Source organism: Macaca fascicularis, chromosome 6 (assembly GCF_037993035.2).
Source record: "Macaca fascicularis isolate 582-1 chromosome 6, T2T-MFA8v1.1".
Taxonomy (NCBI): Eukaryota; Metazoa; Chordata; class Mammalia; order Primates; family Cercopithecidae; genus Macaca; species Macaca fascicularis.
In genome coordinates, this window is record NC_088380.1 from 157020247 (window position 1) to 157040931 (window position 20685).

At 54.7% G+C, this 20685-nt stretch overlaps 1 protein-coding gene across 3 annotated transcripts in view; it reads right to left on the reverse strand.

Moving 5' to 3' along the window:
• Positions 1-20463, reverse strand: part of PDGFRB (platelet derived growth factor receptor beta) — a 42130-nt gene extending 21667 nt beyond the window's left edge. For all 3 annotated transcript variants that reach the window (XM_005558242.4, XM_065546965.2, XM_073994582.1), the window contains exons 1-3: positions 19969-20463; positions 1587-1632; positions 134-457 (exon numbers count right to left, since the gene is read on the reverse strand). In XM_005558242.4, coding sequence (XP_005558299.3) covers positions 134-457; positions 1587-1626 — 364 coding nt within the window. In that variant the 5' untranslated portion in view covers positions 1627-1632; positions 19969-20463. The remainder of the gene's footprint in view (positions 1-133; positions 458-1586; positions 1633-19968) is intronic.
• Positions 20464-20685: the final 222 nt, after the last annotated feature.

The window sequence follows — 20685 nt, forward strand, 5'->3', positions numbered from 1 at the left end:
GGCTGGTTCCATGATTGTCTGCTTTTCTAGGATGGCGGCATTTCACAACAAACTAAAGCACTCTCTGGACTTCCCCTGGTGCCTCCAGTTGAAAAAGGGGTAAGGAGTGGGCACACAGCCTGGGGACCCTTACCTGGCACAAAGATATAGAGCCGTTTCCGCTCATCAGGCTCCAGTCCACGGGAGTCATTGTAGGTGCAAAAGTATTCTCCCGTGTCTAGCCCAGTGAGGTTGGTCAGTGTCAGCACACTGGAGAAGGTATTGTCCTGGACCTTGGCCATTTCCTGTGGGAGCTCCTGGGACATCCGCTCCCACACCACGGGAGCTGAACCCGAGCAGGTCAGAACAAAGGTGCTGGAGACATTGAGGATAAGCTCTGGCCCCGGGGGTGTGATGACCAGGCCCTGAGAGACCTGCGGTTCCAGCAGTAACAGCAGGGGCAGCAACAGCAGCTGGCCTTTGGGAGAGGAGGTATCAGACATCAGGGCACAGGGGCCTCAGCACCTCTCGCAGGGCTGAGCCTGTGAGGAGGCCACATATGCACAGCCCTCAAGTCCTTGAGGAGCACAGCTCCTTTATCTGACAGACTGGGGCTCTCCAGCCACGGCTCTGAGGATCACTCACCCAGCTTCAGGGCCCCAGGGATTCCTCCAGACTGCCTATGTCAGTCCCTTTAGACCCCAGCCTCTAAATCCTTCAGCAGTGCTGTGTGTAGGCAGTAGGCACCGGAAGGGGCCAGGAAATCCTCGGGAAGCAATTCCCTGGCCTCTAGTTCCTGCATTGCTTCCCAGGTCACTTTCTGAGCCTCTTCCCTACAGCTCCCCGCCCCCTCCCCCGACTGCCCAGGTTCTGCCCAAGGCCCAGAGGTGCCTCTGGGTGGGAGAGGGATGGGAGGGAGGGGCTCAGGTAGCTCAGAGTGGGGGCAGGAAAGATGCTGAGGCCCCTCTGGGCTGGAGGGGCCTGGGTTTGGGGGTATGCGTGTGTCAAGTGATTGGTTTCCCACCATGACATCCCCTGAACAAGGATTTTGCAGGCCACACCCTCCATGCCCCCTGGTGATAAAGATCAGGAGGGGAGGTGGGCAGTCAGGCAGCCAGTCCATCTGACAGCCAGCTGCCGGGCAGGCTGCTGGCTGGTCATTAATTTCTGGGTCAGCCACTCAGCCCCTGCAGAGCCGAAGACATGTTAATGGACAGGACTGAGGGGTGGGGTGTGCTGAGAAGCCCAGCAGGGACTTGGAAGCTCCCAGCTAATGAGGGGTCCAAGCTGGGTGCCGCGGATCTACCAGACCGAGGCCAGGAGGCCAGGGGTGTGTGCCAGAAGGTAGGATGGGGTCTGGAGGACCAATCAAAGGATGTGAGTTGATGGTTCTGGACAAGCAGGGGCCACTGACGCTTTCTGAACTGAAGGGCTGGCAGCTGGAGGCCTCCACAGAGCCCACTGGAAATCCCGGAAACTAAAGCCGAAGAGCAGGGCAGTGTGCCTGGTGCTTCACGCCCTGCCACCAGCACACGTCACCCCTGCCAGCTCCAGGGTTCCACTCCGCAGCCCCCCCAGCTCCCCTACCTTATCTCCCATCTACCTACCTTTGAGGGCCAGAGCTGGCATCGCACCCGGAAGCCGCATGGTGTCCTGCAGAGTTAAAGAGGAGTTTAACACCTGGCCCAGGGCAGATGGAGGCAGCGCCAGGAGCTATCTCACCACCTGGCTCCTGCAGAATGAGCCCCAGCTTGGGCCACCCAGCCTTCATGTCCGAGGGGCTGAAGTCAAAAGCCACCACGTTCCAAGCCTGAAAGGGCACTCAAGACCACAGACCCTCTCCTCTCCACCCCAGATTCAGCCTTAGGGGGCCTGGCCCTTGCTTTGGCTCTGGTTGTGACTCTCATGTGGCCCCGGCTGCATCCCCAGCCTCTCTCTGGGCCTTAGTTTCCCCCTCTGTACAGTGAGGGAGGGGAAGTTGGGCTGGATGGTGTCCAGCGGCCTGCCAGCTCTGACAGCCTGTCCTCCGGGTGACAGTTCCAATACCAGGCTCTTATCTGCCAGGACAAATATTTGGGAAAGTGTGATGAAAGGCTTGGGAGGAGGAGGGGGGAGGCCAGAACCCGGAGAACTCCCGCAGCTCCACAAGCACAACAGGAAACGGAGGAGGCTGTGGGCTGTGGGAAGGGAAGCGGGGGAGCCGGGGCTGTGGAATGTGGGAGGTGGGCCTGGACCCCTTTACTCAGCTCAGAGCATATAGGGAGGCCCAGGGGAGAGTGGCTAGGGGCTGGGCCCAGGAGAGGTACCCTCGAGCAGCCAGGCCTCATAGGTCCTTGGAGACCAGTGAAGCCAGGCTCCCCACCTCTACTCTCAGGGTGCAGATGGAGAAACTGAGGCTCTGAGAAGGTGAGAAATTTGCCCAAGATTCCACAGCAGAGCCTGTCTGAGAGGGAGACAGAGAAAGACCTGAAATGACAGAAGCAGAAAGTGACAAAGGCACAGAGACAGAGAAGAGGTGTCCAGAGAGACAGCACCAGAGGCACTAAGAGACAGAAGCACTAAGAGAAACACTAAGACAGAGGCACTAAGAGACAAAGACAGAGACAGACTGAATGGGGGCAGCCCTTGCTCTCCTCTATCTTGGAAGACACACCTCGGGTCCCAAGAGACCACCAGGAGCCAGGTATGCCAAAGTCTGCCTGTAGCATTGGCAGGAAGGAGGCCAGAGGATGGGGGGTCGCAGAGCATGAGCTTTGGGAGGTGATGACGTGACGAGGCAACAAGGAGCCTCCTCTGGCCGTGGGGCTGCCCGGCCTATCCTGCCTCTGAAGGCCATGCCCAGCTTGCCCCCGCCTCCCCAACTCATCCCTTTTAGTTTTCAGTTTAGGGCTGCGGACCGGGTTCAGGCCCCAGCACGCCACCTCTTGTACCATCACTCTCCCTGTGGCCTAAGTCCCCAGCTCTGGAAGTAGATGATGGTGAGTGCCGTACCTACCAGGGCGGCATTCACATGTCAGGGGTGGGACAGAGGCAAGGCTCCCCCAGCCTATGGACCCCCAACCTTAGCTCTGCCCAACACCCCATGAAACAGTCTGAGCAAATCAGCTCTTCTCCTCCCCGCTCCCTTTCGGACTGCCTGCCTGAAGGTCTCCTCATTTCTTCCTCTCCCCTCTCTGATCTGCTCCTGACTCGAAGCCCAGCCCTTCTGACGCCCCCTCCAGCCTCTGCTCCCCACCATCCCTCTGCCCCAGCCCCTCCAGCTGGATGCTAGGCCTCCTTGGTCAGGAGGGAGCAGCGCCAAGGTGGAGCCAGCAGCCCCCACAGAGGCCCATCTGCCCCTCCATCGGTGCCCCTCTGGCTGCCCCCTTCCTGCTAGAGATCTCAGCCAAAGAAAATCATTAGCAGCCGAGGCTGGGGGAGGGGGTCACTTCAGCCTCCCTGCCCCTCCTCTCCCAGTCTCCCTGGCTGGCCACACTGTTTATTATTCTAAAGGAGGAATTTGGCCGGCTGGCCAGGAGAAGGGAGGTCACTGCAGCGGGGCTGGCCTGGCTCTGGAAGTCTGGGCTGGCCATGTGGGCTGGGCCTTCATGGCATGCAGCCCCCGACCCTGCTCCCATGTGGTACTCTATCCTCTCCCCTTCAGAATCCCTCCTGCTGGGCCTGGGGCTGGGGGTAGCTTAGAGACTCTGAGCTAGGGGGGATGCTTTTTGAATGGGCAGCAGAGGCCCAGAGAAGGACAGAAGCATGCCCCAGTCGCACAGCAAAAAGGCAGATTCAAGCTGTGGGGAGGGGACAGGCAGGCAGTGTGGATGCTGTAGGGAGGGTGTAGGCACACCAGGGATCTCGGACTGGCTTCACTGTGAATAGAGCAATCAGCTCCCCTCCTAAGCGCCCTGGGACCCACTATGAGACTGAGCGAGTCTCCAGCCTCTCTGGACTCTGCTTCCCCATCCATACAGAGAGGTTGGCAGGTGTCATTTCAAAGAGCGGTCCCCATGGTGAAGCTCTGCCTTTTTGACTGGCCAAAGAGAAGATTCTAGTCACCATGAATCGTACTGGGGTGTTTTGAGGCGGTGGGGGCTAGTAAGCAGGAGGGGTTACGTTCCTGAGGCTAGAGTCACGTGAGAATCCACCAGCCCTCTCGCTCCACGGATGGAATTTCCGTGACTATTCAGCCACAGACTTGCTGTGTGGGCTTTGACAAGTTGTTTCCCTCTCAATTAAGAGTTAGACAACAGGCTGGGCGCGGTGGCTCACGCCTGTAATCCCAGCACTTTGGGAGGCTGAGGCGGGCGGATCGCAAGGTCGAAAGATCGAGACCATCCTAGCCAACTTGGTGAAACCCCGTCTCTACTAAAAATACAAAAATTAGCTGGGCATGGTGGCGCGTGCCTGTAGTCCCAGCTACTCGGGAGGCCGAGGCAGGAGAATCACTTGAACCTGGGAGGTGGAGGTTGCAGTGAGCTGAGATCATGCCACTGCACTCCAGCCTGGTGACAGAGTGAGACTCTGTCTCAAAAAAATAAATAAATAAAAATAAAAAGAGTTAGACAGCAGTGTTTCAGGGGACTTTCCGCTGGTGATGTGGAACCCCAGGAGGTGGCCGGGAAAGAGTGGTAGGGAAAAGAGGCTAGAGGGCCAGGGAGGGCAGAGTAGGGCTTAGGGCACCCAGACATGACCTCCCAGGCCATCTTGGATGACTCCCTGACACCCCCCATTGTCCACCCAATGCATTAGGCCTCTTTGTGCTTCCCAGAGGCTGCTCTGGTTCCAGCCAATCCCAGGGAGGCCCAGGCAGCTGACTTGGTGGTAGTGGGTTTGCCTGTGACAACTTCCTTTCTTTAGGAGGACTGTACTGCAGGGAAGGGCCACCTAGGACAACCTGGATGTCACAGTCAGAGAGCAGGCACTCCCCCCATCTGCTGTACTCTCCTGCCCAGGGAGGCCTCTAGAGCAGAGAGAGGGAGGGGACCCCTAAGGGTCCCCCTTTTGCCCATGAAGAGAGTGCTGTGTGCCAGGAACCCCTCCTGATTCCTCCTATTCTGGCTAGGTTGTAGGCTCAGAGGCCCAAAGTGGAGGTCCTGCCAGCTCCTCACACGACTCAGAAGGACCCCCCTTAGGGGAGCAGAGTGAGGATCCTAAGCCCAGGGGAGCAGAGTGAGGACCCCAATCCAGGGGCACAGAGTGGAACCCCAAGTACAGGGGAGAGGAGTGGGGGGCCCCAAGTCTAGGGGAGTGGAATAAGGACCCCAAGTCCAGGGGATCAGACTGGGAACCCCAAGTCAAAAGGGAGCAGAGTGGGGGCCCCAAGTCCAAAGGAGCTGAGTAAGGACCCCAAGTCCAGGGGAGAGGAGTGGGTGCCCCAAGTCCAGGAGAGTAAGCTTGCTTGGGGAGTCATTCTCAGAGCCCCAGACTTCCCTCCTCCCAGCACATACAATTCTCCACTCCTTTCCCACCGCCTTAATCTAAATAAATCCAGCCCATCTTGGCCACATCCGCCAGCAACAGCTTCCCTCCCTCAGGGTCCTGAGGCTCCCACGACACAGGCAGGCCAGGGAGGGGGCCTTGCATTGCTGCGGGGTTGATGGGGGGAGCCTGCACATGGTGAGCACATACACACAGTACAGATGCACAGATGCCTGCCTACGCGCTTCCTCACACGCTCCTCTGAAACACAACACACACGTAGGCAACAGACCATGTGTGTGCCAAGCCCTCATGCAGGCACTAAACATGTGTACACCCACACAAAACACATGTGTGCAGCTCCCACTGTGCCCACCACCCGTGGAGATGCTCCCGTGTACAACAGTTCACATGTGTATGCAGCACATACAACATGCATGGAACGTGTGCACATAGAACCCCAAATTCACCTGAACACGCAGCCATATGCATGAACAGACAAGCCAGAAAGCCCGTGTTACTGCACCAGGAACCATTCTGAGCATTTGGCATGTATTGGTTCACTTGATCCTCAGTCAACTCTATGAGGTAGATACAGTGATCATTTCCATTTTACAGGTGGGGAAACTGAGGCAGAGAGCATTTAATAACTGGGCTAGGAATGCAGAGTCAGAAGGGGTAGAACAGAGATTAAAGTGAAATGGTGTGACTCGGTGCTCTCTGCCACCAGCTCCACCGCTTCTGTGACCAACGTGCCTGTTTGGTTGGCTCTGGAGAGAAGGCAGTGGGGACTGATAGAAACAGATGGATTTGAGAGTTACTTAGCTGAGAATCGACAGGACTGGGTGATTTAATATTGAGGGGCTGGAGAGGGAGGTATGCACCTCTGTATCTGGCTTGGAATACTGGGAGGCAGGAGTGTGTGTGTGTGTGTGTGTGTGTGTGTGCACGTGCACGTGCTGAGGGGAGGATGCCGTTTTCTGAGATGAGAATAAGGTCAAAGAGCAGGAGTGAGAGCTGCGACTGAGCAGGTTTAGGATAGGGAGGATCTGTGGGCACTGAGGGGACAGTGGGATGCTCAGTCTGGAGGCCGGGAACAGGCCGGGTAGAAATAGCAGTGAGATGAGGGAGAGAGGGCCATGCTGCAGGGAGACGGGGGTGCTGGGGGCAGGCAGTCTCAGGCCTGGGATGCTCTGAATAAACCAAATGCCTGAGGGAGGAGGAGGCCTGGCCATGGGGTTATGGGGTCAGAGTCTTGGAATGTCAGCACGCCAGAGCCCTCAGGGATCATCTATCTGATCTAACTGCCTTCCTGTGCTCGATTGTGCTTGTGGGGAAACTGAGGCTTAGGGAAGGAAAGCAAGAGGGCCCATTGTTTTGGCCTAGACAAGATGGGCTTGGGTGGTCCGTGGGGCTGAAGCTCACCTGCCTGCACAGCTCCCCGCCTCCAGCCCCTGCTAAGATGTGAGGCTGATGGCTCAAGGCCCCAAGGTTCAGGCTACAGCTGCCCCTGCCCTTTCCACAGCACACCTCTGTCCTGCCACACATTGACCTTTGTTTAAAGTCACTTTCTCTGCACGGGCCCAGCCAGGCAGGGATTGGCGACTGAGACTCAGTGGAGGTAATTTGCTAAGTTGTTGGGAGAAGTGAGCCGAAGACTCCAGGCTCCTGACCCAGTCCAGTCTTCTGTCCTCTGTACCGGGGCACTTTACAGGCCTGGGACAGACTTTGGAGGGGGGTTGGAGTGGGAAGTAAGAAGACCTGGCTCTAGTCCCAGTTGTGACACCCACTTATAGGATAGTGGTCCCCCCTATCTGCAGGGAATACATTCCTAGGCCCCAGTAGATGCCTGAAACTTTGGATAAAATCAAACCCTATACATACTATGTTCTTCCCCCTACAAATACATACCTATTATAAAATTTTATTTATAAATAAGGCACAATAAGGGATGAACAACAATAACTAATAATAAAATAGAACGATGATGACCATATACTCTAATAAAAGTCATGTGACTGTGGTCTCTTTCTTAAAATATCTTACTGTACTCTATCACTCTTCTTCTTGTGAAGATGTGGAATGACACGGTGCCTACATGATGAGATGAAGTGAGGTGATGGCGTAGACATTGTGAACGAGCGTTAGGCTACTACTGACCTCCAGACATTATCAGAAGGATCAGGTCATCTGCTCCAAGTGATCCTGGACCACTGAGCCATGATGGTGTTGATGGCTGGATGTCAGGAGTGGACTTTGTTGATGACTAACAGGAGGGTAGTGTATATGGACAAAGGGATGATTCACTCCTGGGCGGGACAGACAGCACAGTGCAGGATTTCATCACACTACTCGGAACAGCACAAAATTTAAAGCTTTTAAGTTGTTTATTTCTGGAATTTTCCATTTAATGTTTTTGGACCACAGTTGATCTGGGGTAACTGAAACTTCAGAAAGTGAAACTGCAGCTAAGTGCGACTACTGTACAGTCCTGACCCTCTCTGAGCCTCAGTTTCCTTATCTGTGCAAAACGGTGGGCAAGATTGTCTTGGGAGCACTTTCAGGGCTGACATGCTGTGGCCCTCAGGGCTCCACTCTGGGAAGGCAGCTGTGCTGAGTTGGAATGCTGGGCTCGGGGTGGGGGTGCTGGGGAGGGACCCATGTCATGACTCAGCTCAGAGAAGGCTGCCAGTTCCAGGCCTGGGAGTCTGTGGGGGCAAGAGGCATCTGGAGCCAGGGATGGAGTCCTCCCGCCAGCAGCTAGAGTGTAAGAAAGGGATAGCAGCATAGCCTGGGCCTGACGGTGAGTCTGGCCCATGTGGCTGTCCCCAAGCAGGCTGAGATGTGGGTGTGATCAGGTCATGTCATCAGGGAGCCCCATCCTGGGAGCCAGGTAAGACAGCAGGATCACAGGGTGAGGAGACAGTTACAGGTGGAGGGGAGAAACTGGGGAAGTGGCAGAGGTTCCCACCGCCCCTATTCAATCCTATGCTCGCTCCACTTCCAGTTGGAGAAGGCTCAGTGCTCCACCCCTGCACCATGAACCTCACCACCAGCCTCGGGATCACTCTGAGGGCTACAGAGAGAGAACAGCCTGGCACAGGCCACACGGTCTTGGAGCCACTCTCTGTGCCATGCTGCTTCCAGGCCCAGGGGCCTCTTTATGTTTCCAGGTACATACAAAGTCCCCTGAACAAAGCAGCAGAAATCGACTAAGATGGGGCCTGGTGTGGGCTCCCGCTGTTCTGGAAGTCCCAACTGGATGGCAGAACAGTGCTGGTTCCCTGGAAGCCTGCTGAGCCCCCTGCACCCACCCCTCCAGCACAGGCTCAGCTGCCTCTGGCTGTCCCACTGCTAAGCTCCTTACCTCCAATCTGTCCCCTCCACCTGTTCTCACACACCAGCCAGAGGGACCTTTCTGAAACACCTATGTGACCTTCCCAGCCCTCCTCTGCTCTCCATCCCCCTCAGGCAAAGACTGGCTTCTCCACCCAGCCTTTGAGAACGTTCCGGCCCTGGCCCTGACAGCTCCCTCACAACTGAGGGAGGAAGGCGGCTGCCCCCACAGCTCCCCAGGGCCCAAGCCAGGCCCTCACACTCGTCACTCACTCGTGCTCCTCTCCCCATGAGGCCTCCCCAGGGAACACAATGGAAAGAAATGACCTATTTTCTGGAAGTCCAAAATAAGATGAAACATCTGTCTGGAACGGAGCCAGGCTGATAAAGAACGGGCTGATCCCCCAGCCCGAGCCCCGCTCCCCTGCAGCAAACACCCCCTCACCCGTCAGAGTGGGTGTGCTTGGGGGTAGGGGCAGCCATGCTGGCTGGCTACTTGGAACGATGCGTGGGAAAGCACTCAGTGTGTGCCTCACGGCTGCTGGGGCCCAAGGGAGGGGCCCTTCGTCCCCAGGAAGGCTGGGAAGCAGCCTAAGAAGGAGGTCAGTGAGGGAGGGAGGCCTGCTGCACACCCCTGCCCACCGGCTGTAGAGCAAGCACTTCCTGCCTCCTGCGGCGCCTTGAGGGCGACCCCCAGGGCCCTATGGATTCCTGGCCCAGAGTCCTCCCACCCACCCCGGCCCCATCTGGGCCTCTAGCAGCCTTAAAAATAACAATAATAATAATAGCTACCTCTGACTTCGTACAGTTGACCCATGAACTACACAGGTTTGAACTGTGCAGGTCCACTTTCACACATGTGAAACATTCACACCCTTCCCACCCTTTCACCTCCTCCACCTCTTCTGCCTCTGCCACCCCTGCGAGCAAGGCCAACCCTTCCGCTTCCTCCTCCTCCTCCTCAGCCTACGTAACGTGCAGACGAGGGTGAACACTTTTTCAGTGATCTACTTCCACTCAATGAATACTGAATGTATTTTCTCTTCCTTGTGATTTTCTTTTCTCTAGCTTACTTTACTATAAGAACACAGCATATAATATACATAACAGACAAAATATGTGTTAATTGACTTTATGTTATCAGTAAGGCCCACAGTAGGCTGGCTATTAGCAGTGAAGTTTCTGGGGAGTCAAAAGCTACACATGAATTTTCGACTTTGCGGTTGGCGGTTGTCCCTAGCCCCCTCGTTGTTCAAGGGCCCACTGTACTTATCACCCACTATCTGTGCTAAGCTCCTTATGTGAGTGATCTCACCGAGTCCTCAGAACAATCCCATGATATCGGTACTGCTTCCTCATTTTACAGATGTGGAAACTGAGGCACAGAGTGGTTACATTGTTTGCCCAACAGCTTGCCAGTGGTGGCTCCAGTGTTTAATCCTGGGCAGACAGGCTCTAGAACACACAGCCCCAATGCCCATGTGACAGCCCGTCTGTGGCAGGAGGCAAAGATGAGGAGCCCCGCAAAAAGGACAGCCTGGTACCTGGCACAGAACAAGCTCAAATTAAAAAAAAAAAAAAAAAAAAAGTAAATTAGCTGGGCATGGTGGCGTGCGCCTGTAATCCCAGCTACTCGGGAGGCTGAGGCAGGAGAATTGTTTGAACCCGAGATTGCGCCACTGCACTCCAGCCTGGGCAACAAGAGTGAAACTCTGTCTCAAGAAATAAAATAAAAAATAAAGTCGTCAGCCTCATCCTTTCGCCTTCTTTGTCCTGACTTCTCCTTTCATTCTTTCATACTCTCTTTTGAGCTGGCTAAAGCTGAAGCTGACAGTTTGAGTGGGAAACAGTCACACCATTTTTCACAGAGTCCTACAATCTTAGTATATTACCCCATTCACATCTCCCCCACCTTCTCTGCAGTTGCACACCTCCCATGACAGGGATCTCACCACGTCACCTGTGGCCCATTTCATTCTTAGCCAGCTTGGAATCTTCAGAGGCCAGACTATTGAGAATTGTTAATTACACTGAGTACAGTTTATCTCACTGTATTCTCTGCTTATTGGTCCTGCTTCTATCCACCAACCACCCACTCTCCAAACACAGGACATCTTCCTAGTTATTGTTCTCATCCCCGTCCCCAATCTGGAAACAAACAAAAGCCCCTACTAATTTAGAGCCAGGCACTCTGCTAAATGAGATGATGTAGAGATTTTGCTTCATCCCCACGACCACCCTGTGAGGGGGGCACACTCATTATTCCCATTTTATAGAGGAGGATACTGAGTCTCAGAGACTTTTGGTAACTTTCCCAAGATCACACAACAAGTAAGATGCAAAGGAACTGGAATGCAAACTCAGGCCAGCCTGGCTCCAAAGCCTATATTCTTCTTTTTTAGAGACAGGGTCTTGCTCTGTTGCCCAGGCTGGAGTACAGTAGCGTGGTGGCATGATCACAGATCATAGCTCACAGCTCACTACAGCCTCAAACTCCTGGGCTCAAGCGATCCTCCTGCCTCAGCCTCCTGAGTAGCTGGGACTATAGGTGCGTGTCACCACAACTGCTAAAACCTGAATTATTGCCCGTCATGCCAGACTGCCTGTCTCCTGATCAGAAACAGTTCTGTCCATCAGTCCACAGAGAAACGTTCTCCCTCTAATGGGGTCCATACGGAATCCAGGATCTCAGGGATGAGAAGGTCCTCAGGGATCTGGGTCCACCTCTGCTCTGACTGAGGAGTAGTGTATGCAGGGAGCCTGCCCTGGGTTACCAATAATTTAAAAGTCAAGCTAGAGATAGAACTCAGGACTAGGGATAGAACTCCACAACTTCACTGCAGATGTCGAGGGTCAGCACACAAGGCTAGGAGAGGGGTCTTTGCTTAGGAAAGCCAGGTTCTGGCAGGGGCAGTGCTCCTGCGGGACAGAGCATCCGGGCAATCAGCCCAGGTGTGTGGCCGGCTCTGCCCCAGGCCTGCTGTGCTCAGGGTCCAGGCCCGCCCCTGTGGGGGCCCCAGCATCCCCTTCCACTGTTTGCAGAGGGCCAGGGCCTCTGTAGCTGCAGAGTTCCAGGCCTCCACCATCCTGCGGCTGCCCTCCCCACCCCCACCCCCCAGAGCCTCATCTCCGGCCGGTGCCATGGCAACAGAGAGTGCCAGGCCCTGGCAGCCAAAGGAGCCCCTGAGAGGGGTCCCAGGCTGAGACTGAGGAGGGGGGTGCGGCAGGCGCAGACAAGCAAACCTTCTGTTCCCCGGGCTGCTGCCAGCCCGGAGCAGCCATGGGCTGGGGTGGGGGCCGCAAACAGAATGGGTTCTCTGAGCCAAGTGGGCAGGGGACAGGCAGGCCTTGGGCCATTCACACTGACCCACCAGCGCACAGCCTTCCCCCACAGGCCCAGATCCTGCAAATAGGGGAGGGGTAGCTAGCTAATGAGTCAACTCTTCACTTCTCCGTGCCAATTACCGAACATTGAGATTCCCCTCAGAGCCCTCCTGGGCAGCAGAGCAGGAGGGCAGAGAACCCCCATGTTTCACTGACCCGCTCACTGTCTCAGCATCCATCCTCCCACCGCTGTCTTCGGTCATTCACTTAACCTCCCCTCTGTGCCTCAGTTTTCTCATCTGTGGATCGCAGCTCATAACTGGGTTGCCAGGGCTATTGAAGGAGTTAACACAAGCAAAATGCTTAGAACAGGGTCTGGCACACAGCCCTCTGCAAAGTTGGTGGCCACATTATCATTATTCATTCACTCAAGGGAGAAGTCACTCACTCACTCGGCCTTGCGCGCACAGCCAAGACTCCACGGGACTAGGCTTCTCAGCAAAGGTATGCATGTAATAAATGAGATGGTGCAGGAAGGCCTCTCCCAAAAAAGCCTCCTCAGGAAGAGGTAGCTGCTATGATTATTGGTACTATCAGTAGCAACAGTCCTCTTCAGTGTACTGAGGCTCAGTGAGGAGTGTCTCATCCTAGCACACCCAGGGATTTGGTGGCCAACCTAGGGCGAGACCCATCTAATAACCTTCACTCCACTGTCTGTCAATTACTTCTTTCCTGAACCTTTGTCTTAGTCCTTTAATATGACTTCCCACAAATCAGGATACTTACCTAACAACAAACAGTCTGGACTCTCTCCAAGTTCCTAATATGGGATTAGGCCTACAGTAGGTGCTCAACAAATGCATACACAGTATGAGAGATTAAATGGCTCTGCAGGGTCAGCTCTTCAGTCCTGGGCCCTTGGCTGCCTCCTAATAACACAGAATTCACTAGGCTAGGGAACTGGCATGGGCAGGCAGTGGTGACTTTCCTTCCAGGGAGGTGATGGGGATGAGCTGGTGAGGGCAGAACAGACATACGGCACTCTGAAGTCAACAGGCTGAGCCTGATGCCATCCAGGGCAGGGAAATGGCATGGGAGCCCTGCCAGGCTGGGAGCAGTGGTTCCAGCTGGAAGCCACTTACTCCTGGGTCCAAGTCCCAGTTCTACCACCTCGTAACTGGGTGACCTCTCTGAGTTTAACTTGTCTGAGTCTCAATTTCCTGGGAAATGGCATGGGAGACCTCCTTTGCCATTGCTGGGGGAGTGCAGAGATGATGACGCACAGCACTTGGCACATCATAGGTGCCCAGTAAATGGTAACTAATACGAGTATATGATTACTCCAGTGGGGAGATGGAGTATGGCTTCCTGAGGGAGGTGGCCTTGAGCTAGGCCTCCAGGGTTTCTTGAGTTTTTTGGCAGATGATGCCAGGGAAAGGTACTGCCAGGGCTCTGTGAGAGATGGCAAGGCATCTGGGAGAAATGGCAGCGAGAGATCTGTTGGGCTAGAAACTGGGGCTCTTCAGCAAACAGGTAAGTGATGGCCAGGGAAGGAGGCAGGGAGACTTCAGGAAAGGTCTGTGGTGCTGTGTGAGGATTTGCTCTGGACGCACCAACTTTTCAAGGCATTGATAGTGATGGCAGGTAGTAGCTGCTGGCTGGGCAGGGCAATGCTGTAACTCCAGGCACTGTGGGGAGGGGGCCTCCATGCAGGAGGATGACACCAGCAGGCTGTCATTTAGTGGGAGGCTGTGGATTAGGATGGGGACAGTGGAGGCAGCAAGGCTGCTTTTGGGGATGAAGCCGTCCCTCCCAAACCCAGCCTGAACTCCCTGGCAGGACCAGCTACATAATTTGTGGGGCAAGCACGAAATGGAAATGCAGGGCTCTTTGTTAAAAATTATTAACAATTTCAAGATGATGACTGCAGAGCATTAAACCAAACACAGGCCCTTCTAAGCATGGGGCCCTCAGGAGGATGAGTGCTCATGAAGTCATCTCTGTGCCCTGGACTAAAGAGGAGGCCATCTGTCTGTCTCCATCCATTTATCCATCCATCCATCCATCCATCCATCCACCCACCCACCAATCCATTTATGCATCTCTACATGCATTTATTTGTCTAGTGACCATTTCACTATCCATTCAGCAGATAGGCCCCGGGTTGGAAACTGATAAGGACACAAATACAGGTGAGATGGGAGCCACCCACAGTCCACCAGGTCACACCTGCACCTTCAATGCTCTGGGTCAGGAGGGGCCAGGGCTTCTGTGACATGTTTAGAAAGCTGAGCCTTGCCCCTCTAGGGCTAATTGGAAACCCCACCCCACCCTATACCCAGTGAGGCTCAGCCTCAGAAGTGGAGAAGCTGGTGGTGTCACTGCCCTTGGGTTTCCACTTCTCAGAAGGGAAGGTAACAGCAGCAGCAAAGAGGATGTGGTAAAACAGCCATAAGAAGCACGGCAGGAACTCTCAGGGGCTAAGGGCAGAGCTGGATGGACCTCTGGGGGTCACTAAGCTTCTCCCTTGGCTTCTCCCCACTTTATTATAAGAGGAAACTATGATTAGAATGAAGAAGTCATGTGGCCAAAGGCTCGGGGGTCCAGCAAACCACCCAGGAAGATTCCCATCTCTTGTTGGGATGGCTTTGCTCCTTTTCAGCCCGTACTCTGTCCAGAGAGACCTGGAGGCTGAGCCCTGAACCACAGAGGTGGAGCTGGGTCTCTCCAGGCCTTCAGAGAGATGGGAAAGACCCAGTACCTGTGGTGGAGCAAAGGCAAGCCCAGGTCCCAGGCTCAGCGTCATCACCAATGATCTGCACGGACCTTATGTGCAACCCCTCCCCTCTCTGGACCTTAGTTCCCATCCATACAATAAAGCAGTTGAAACAGGTGACCCTCAAAAGTCCTTTTCATCTCTGACATTCCGGAACTTTCAGACCCCCTGACCCTCCCAAGGGACAGCCCTCTCCATCACAGGGCGGAGAAGCTGGTACCTCTGGCAGATAAAAGGTTCTGGGCACCTGAAACATCAAATAGCCCTGATGTGAACTGAGGAGAGGAGAGGATTTTCATTCGGTTAAAGCAATACCCCTTGATTTTCAGTCTCCTGCACCAGGCTGGGGGTGGGCTGCCCCAGGAAGCATCTGGTGGATGTGGGCGTCGGGCGCAGGGCGGGCTCTGGGGCCAGGGCTTGGAGATTCAGGAAGTCTTTATCCTGAGAATCTGTGCCTGAGGGCTCAGGAGGGATGTGAGGTGGGCTTCTACACTGGAAGCAACAAGTATGCGAATTTCACACCCACTCCCACCAGAGGTAGGTCCCTGCGTCCATTCCTCCCCTCCCCTCTGGATCCCATCACTCATCTGGGCCCAAGTCTTGCTTCCTCTTGAAGTTAGAGCATATGAGGTTCGAAAACTCAGCACTGGAAGAGACCTAAGGGTTACAGCATCCACACACAGCCCCTAGTGGGCCCACCTCTCCGACCCTCCCTGCTCAGTATCCCAGGAAAATGGGCATGTGGGCTCTGTGGGAGCCCTCTGAGCTCCCCAAGAAACTGAGCACGTTAAGGGGCCACACTAATCGTCAGAAAGTTCCTCCTTGTTATTGCAGGTTAAAGTTTTCCATTAGTGATCATCGATCCTGACCTCCTTCTGTAATGTGTAGAGAAAGGGTAAGAAAAAAACCCTTTCATTGTGAAGTTAAATATGCATGATCCCTGAGTACACAGCAAGGCTTGTGCAGCTGCCAATCTGGGCTGGCGTGGCTTGGAATCCTGAAATTGTTGTAGGGCTGGAAGAAAGCTTTACCATCATCTGGGTCAACCTCCTTGTTTGACTGATGGGAAAACTGAGGCCCCAGGAGGGAACGCCTTGTGCGCAGTCCCATAGGGTTCTAAAGTCTGATGACTACCTCTGGAATGCTGAGGGCCCCCAGAGCTGAGGCACATTCTCAGGGTTTACACTGGATCCCCAGGGGCATCCCAGGCCCCATCCAGCCTCTCATCAAGGGGATCTGGAGTCAGAAACACCCAGGTGCAAATCCCAGCTCTGCCACTTCTGAGCTGTGGGACTTTAGGCAACTGACTCTGCGCACTTTCTCACCTGTAAAATGGGGAGAGTTTAGCCGGGCGCGGTGGCTCACGTCTAATCCCAGCACTTTGGGAGGCTGAGGTGGGCGGATCACCTGAGGTCAGGTAGTTCGAGACCAGCCTGGCCAACATAGTGAAACCCTATCTCTACTAAAAATACAATAATTAGCCAGGCATAGTGGCAGGCACCTATAATCCCAACTGCTTGGGAGGCTGAGGCAGGAGAATCACTTGAGCCTGGGAGGCGGAGGTTGCGGTGAACCAAGATCACACCATTGCACTCCAGCCTGGGCAACACAGTAAAACTCCATCTAAAAAAAAAAAAAAAAAAAAAGTAGGAAGAGTTTATAGATCTAATTCTGCGGTTGCTGTGAAGGTTAAATTTTTTTTTTTTTTTTTTTTTGAGACAGAGTCTTGCCCTGTCGCTCAGGCTCACTGCAATCTCCGCCTCCTGGGTTCAAGCGATTCTAGTGCCTCAGCTTCCCAAGTAGCTGGGATTACAGGTGCATGCATCACATCCAGCTAATTTTTGTATTTTTAGTAGAGATGGGGTTTCACCATATTGGCCAGGCTTGTCTCAAACTCTTGACTTCAGGTGATCCACCCGCCTCGGTCTCCCAAAGTGCTAGGATTACAAGTGTGAGCCACCGTGCCCAGCCTTGATGGTTAAATTAATCCAGTATTTATTAAGAACATCCTGAATGCCCTGCATGTTCCAAGAGCTGAGGAATACAGCAGCAACTCTGAGGTAACGATGTAAAGCACAATTGAAGTAGACACAGAAAGTACTAAGAACAGGTTGGTTCCTGTTATATAATCCTGCTCGCACTGCTTCCTAGCTGAGGTGCCACAAACCCTGACCCTGGGAAGGGGCCCAACACCCCTTCCCTTCCTTCCTAACACTGTGGGTCAGAAGACAGGGGGCACTGAAAAAAGATTCCCATTCCAAGGACCCACTGCCCACTGGGTTCTGAATCATATGCAAGAAATGGGTGGGCATTTCAGAAGAGCTTTTCATCCCTTTCTCCCTCCCCACTGCACTGAGCAGCAGCCTGTTCTGAGCAAATGCCCAGAGCACCCTCCTTTAGCCTAGGAGGCGGCTGGTCTCAGAGTCAGACTGTGGCCCGTGCCTGGAGGATGGACACAGATCTTTGGAACGTACATGGTGTCCAGGTCCCTTCCATAGGCAGAGCCTTTTGTAGATTGTGGACTAATTTCATAACCAAGTGTTCCAATGCAGGAGGCTGGGAGAACAGTGACTCTCCCAGTCGGTGGCCAGAGGTCCAGCTGTGAAGTGCAGGAACTGTGGTAAGCACCTTGCCAATGCTGTTGTCTCAGGGAGCCCACACACAGTCCTGCTGCTCACGGACAAGGAGATTGAGGCCCAGAGAGGCAAGGTGTTGCCCCAGGGTCACACAGTCAGCCAGAAACTGGCTCGGGGTCAGTGCATAGTCATCTGATGCCCAAGCCTGGTGCTGTTTACCCACAGCACTCGCTGCCTTCCAGCTGTGGAAGGCGCCCAGAGTTGGGATGTGGGGGGTCTGAGGTTAGCCACACGGTGGATTTGTATCAAGCCAGGGCAAGCACTGGGTCTCCTGACTCTGGATCCACGGTGCTTTCCGCTGCCTGTCCCACATCTGCGGGCAATTATAAGTCCCAGCTCTTCTTCCCACAGAGGAGGGGGGCTGCTGATAACTGCTGTCTGGGAGGAGGGTGCTGACCAGATGGTCTCCTTCCTCTCTCAGGACTAAGCCAGGGCCTGGGCAGACCTTGGAGCAGTCAGACCTGAGGCTGCACTTTCTGCTGGAGAAGGTGCTGAAGCCAGGAGCAGGCTCTGCAGGAGGTCGGAGATTCTTCCCTCTGACTAGGAGCTTCCCGGAGAGCACGAGGTAAGCCTTTAGAGTCAGGCAGACTTCAGCCTAAACACCACCTCGACTCACCGTATGGCCCTGGGAAAGTCACTTAGCCTCTCCAGACCTCAGCTTCCTCATCTACAAAAAGGAGGTAGTAACACTGATTTCAAAAACTTGCCATGAGGACTCCAAGGTGTGTGAGGTACCAGGCTCTATGCCTGCATGAGGTAGGTGTTCAGGGACTGTATGTCCCTGAAGGCTATGGCTTTTGGGTCTCCCGCTTGGAGACAGGGGAGGACTGTGTGACTTCAGAACTTGTCACTAGAAGCCTCTGTGCTATCAGGAGGTCACAGAGGGAAGCAGACATACTCCTCCCTGCTTGCAATGGAGAAATGCCGCCTGGAGGAGCCACACGATGTCCTGGAAGGGCACCTGTGAGAAGGCTGGAGGCCTGAGTTCTAGTCTCACACTTGGGAGCAGAAGGTCTTCAGTGAGCTCCCCCTTCCTTTCACCAGGACACTTTCTCAGTCCCACTGCCTATCCAGGGCTGGGCACTGGGGGCAGAGCACAGGATGCGGAAACCTTAAACCTTTCCCCAGCAGAAAGTGCAGCCTCAGGTCTGCTGCTGGGGCCTGAACAATCTCTGATGAACAAACAGAACATAAACAGATCACCAACAGGGGAGGGCCAAGTAACATGGATTCAGCACAAAGTGCATGGCTAGCACTTGGAAGACAGGAAGAACCTGGGAAGGCTGCCTGGAAGAGGTGGAGTATGGAATATCCCTGAAAGAAAAGTGATGAGGAAGGGCATTCCAGGAAGGGGGAAGAGGGAGGGCAAATGCCCACAAGCAGGATGGTGTGCATTCCTTCTGGGAATTCTGGGATCTGACTGGCGGGAACAAAAGGCCCAAGTCTGGAGTAATGGGGCACAAGGAGATTACAGCCTCTCCAGGTTGTGCCACTTACTAGCTGTGTGGTTACAGTTATGTGACTGCCTGAGCCTCAGATTCCTCATGTATAAAACGGAGGTAAAAACAGTCACTGCCTCTGGGGTTGCTGGTGAGCATTACATGAGATCAGTTTCATAAAGCACTCAGCACAGTCGCGGCGTGCAGTAAGTGTCAAGCAGTGGCAGCCTCTGTTAGGAGCTGGGAGTTTCTCCAGGCACTGGGGAGCCATAGGCAGATCCTGGGCAGGGAAGTGGTGTGATCGGATTTATGCTTTAGAATGGCATGGGGAAGGAGTAGAGTCCAGAAGGAGGGAGGACAACGAGGAGGCCTGAGCAGCTGCCTGGGACCAAAGGAAATGGCCCACTGGCTGATCCCTTCTTCACAGAGGAGCCCCCCCAGATCTGACAATCAGGTCCCAGTCCCCAGCCCCAGCAGCATGACCGCTAAGGGGTTGCCATGGCCCCCCATCGCCCTTGAACTTTCCTAGCCCTCAAACTTTTCTAGCTGCTGGGGGTTTAGAAGGATATCTTAGGAATCTAGAAAATTTGCAAATCCATTTGAATCCCCAAAGGTTGCCTGGTGGCTGACTGGCCTAAAGCCAGACTGATTCTTAGAAACAAGGCTTGGGCCGAGGAACAGCGGCTATGGTCCTGAGGTCCCCAGTCCCCGCTTTCTGTGTACCCTTCTCCCAATTCCCCTCTCCTGCTCCTCCCAGCTCTCCCCACTCCCCATTGACTGTGCTGTGATTTGGAGGCCCCCACTCAGCGCCCAGAAACCCCTGAGGGTTTTTGATGAAGGCAGGGGCAGCAGGGATGATGAGGTGGAGGCCACTCACCCCAGAGCAGGGGAAAGGAGAAAACTGGCTCCTCCAACCCTGACATCACCCAGTCTCCCAGCCTCCTCTCATCTGGTTTTATTAAAAATGTCTTCCTTTTTTTTTTTTTTTTTTTTTTTGCCTACTCAAAGAGATGCAGGCTAGGGCAAAGGGACAGGGCATGGGGCTGGGGTTCCCACTTTTTCCAGTGCTTACCTTGCTGCTGATGGCTTCTGGTGTGGGCAGAGTTCCAGGCTCTGGACAGTCACCCCCTCCAGGAAGTCCTCCTTACTGCCCTCTGCCTGTTATCAAGTTTGGAGTTTCTGTTATCAGAAAGACTGCTGGTCCCAGAGTGGGTAACAGCTGGGTAGAAGGCCAGGCAGGACCGTTGCAGGCTCCTGAAGGCTCAGGAGAACGGAGGGATGGAGGGAGGGGACTGCTGCAGGGAAGAGGAGCGGCCCAGCTTCGCCTCACTCCCCAAGCATCCTTCGGGAGGAGCAGAGCCGCCAGAGGGGCCGCCCTGGGTCTGGCTGTCTGCGTTGGGCAGGGCGAGCGCAGGCTGCTGCTGGGCAGCTGGGCTGAGGGGCCGGCTCTCTCCTCCTCGTTGTTGATCTCCTCTCTGGCTCCAAGTTGCTCACAGAGCGATCCTGGGTCCCAGATAGGGCGGGCAGTCACTGCTGGCTGCTGGCAGCCTCAGGAGCTCACACCACTGTGGGCTTCCATGCCCCACCCCGCCTTCCCCCGCCACTTTGGGGGAAAGGCTGCAGGGCGGCTTCTGATTGGCCCGGCTGGGAGAAGGGGGGCGGTGGGGCAGGGAGGGTGGACGCGTGCGTCTGTTTTCAATTTCAGGGTTTTTTTCCCCCTCTCTCTTTCTTTTCCCCCAAGTTTCTTGTTTTTCTTCTTTTCCCTCTGCTTACTCCCTCCCGTCGCCCG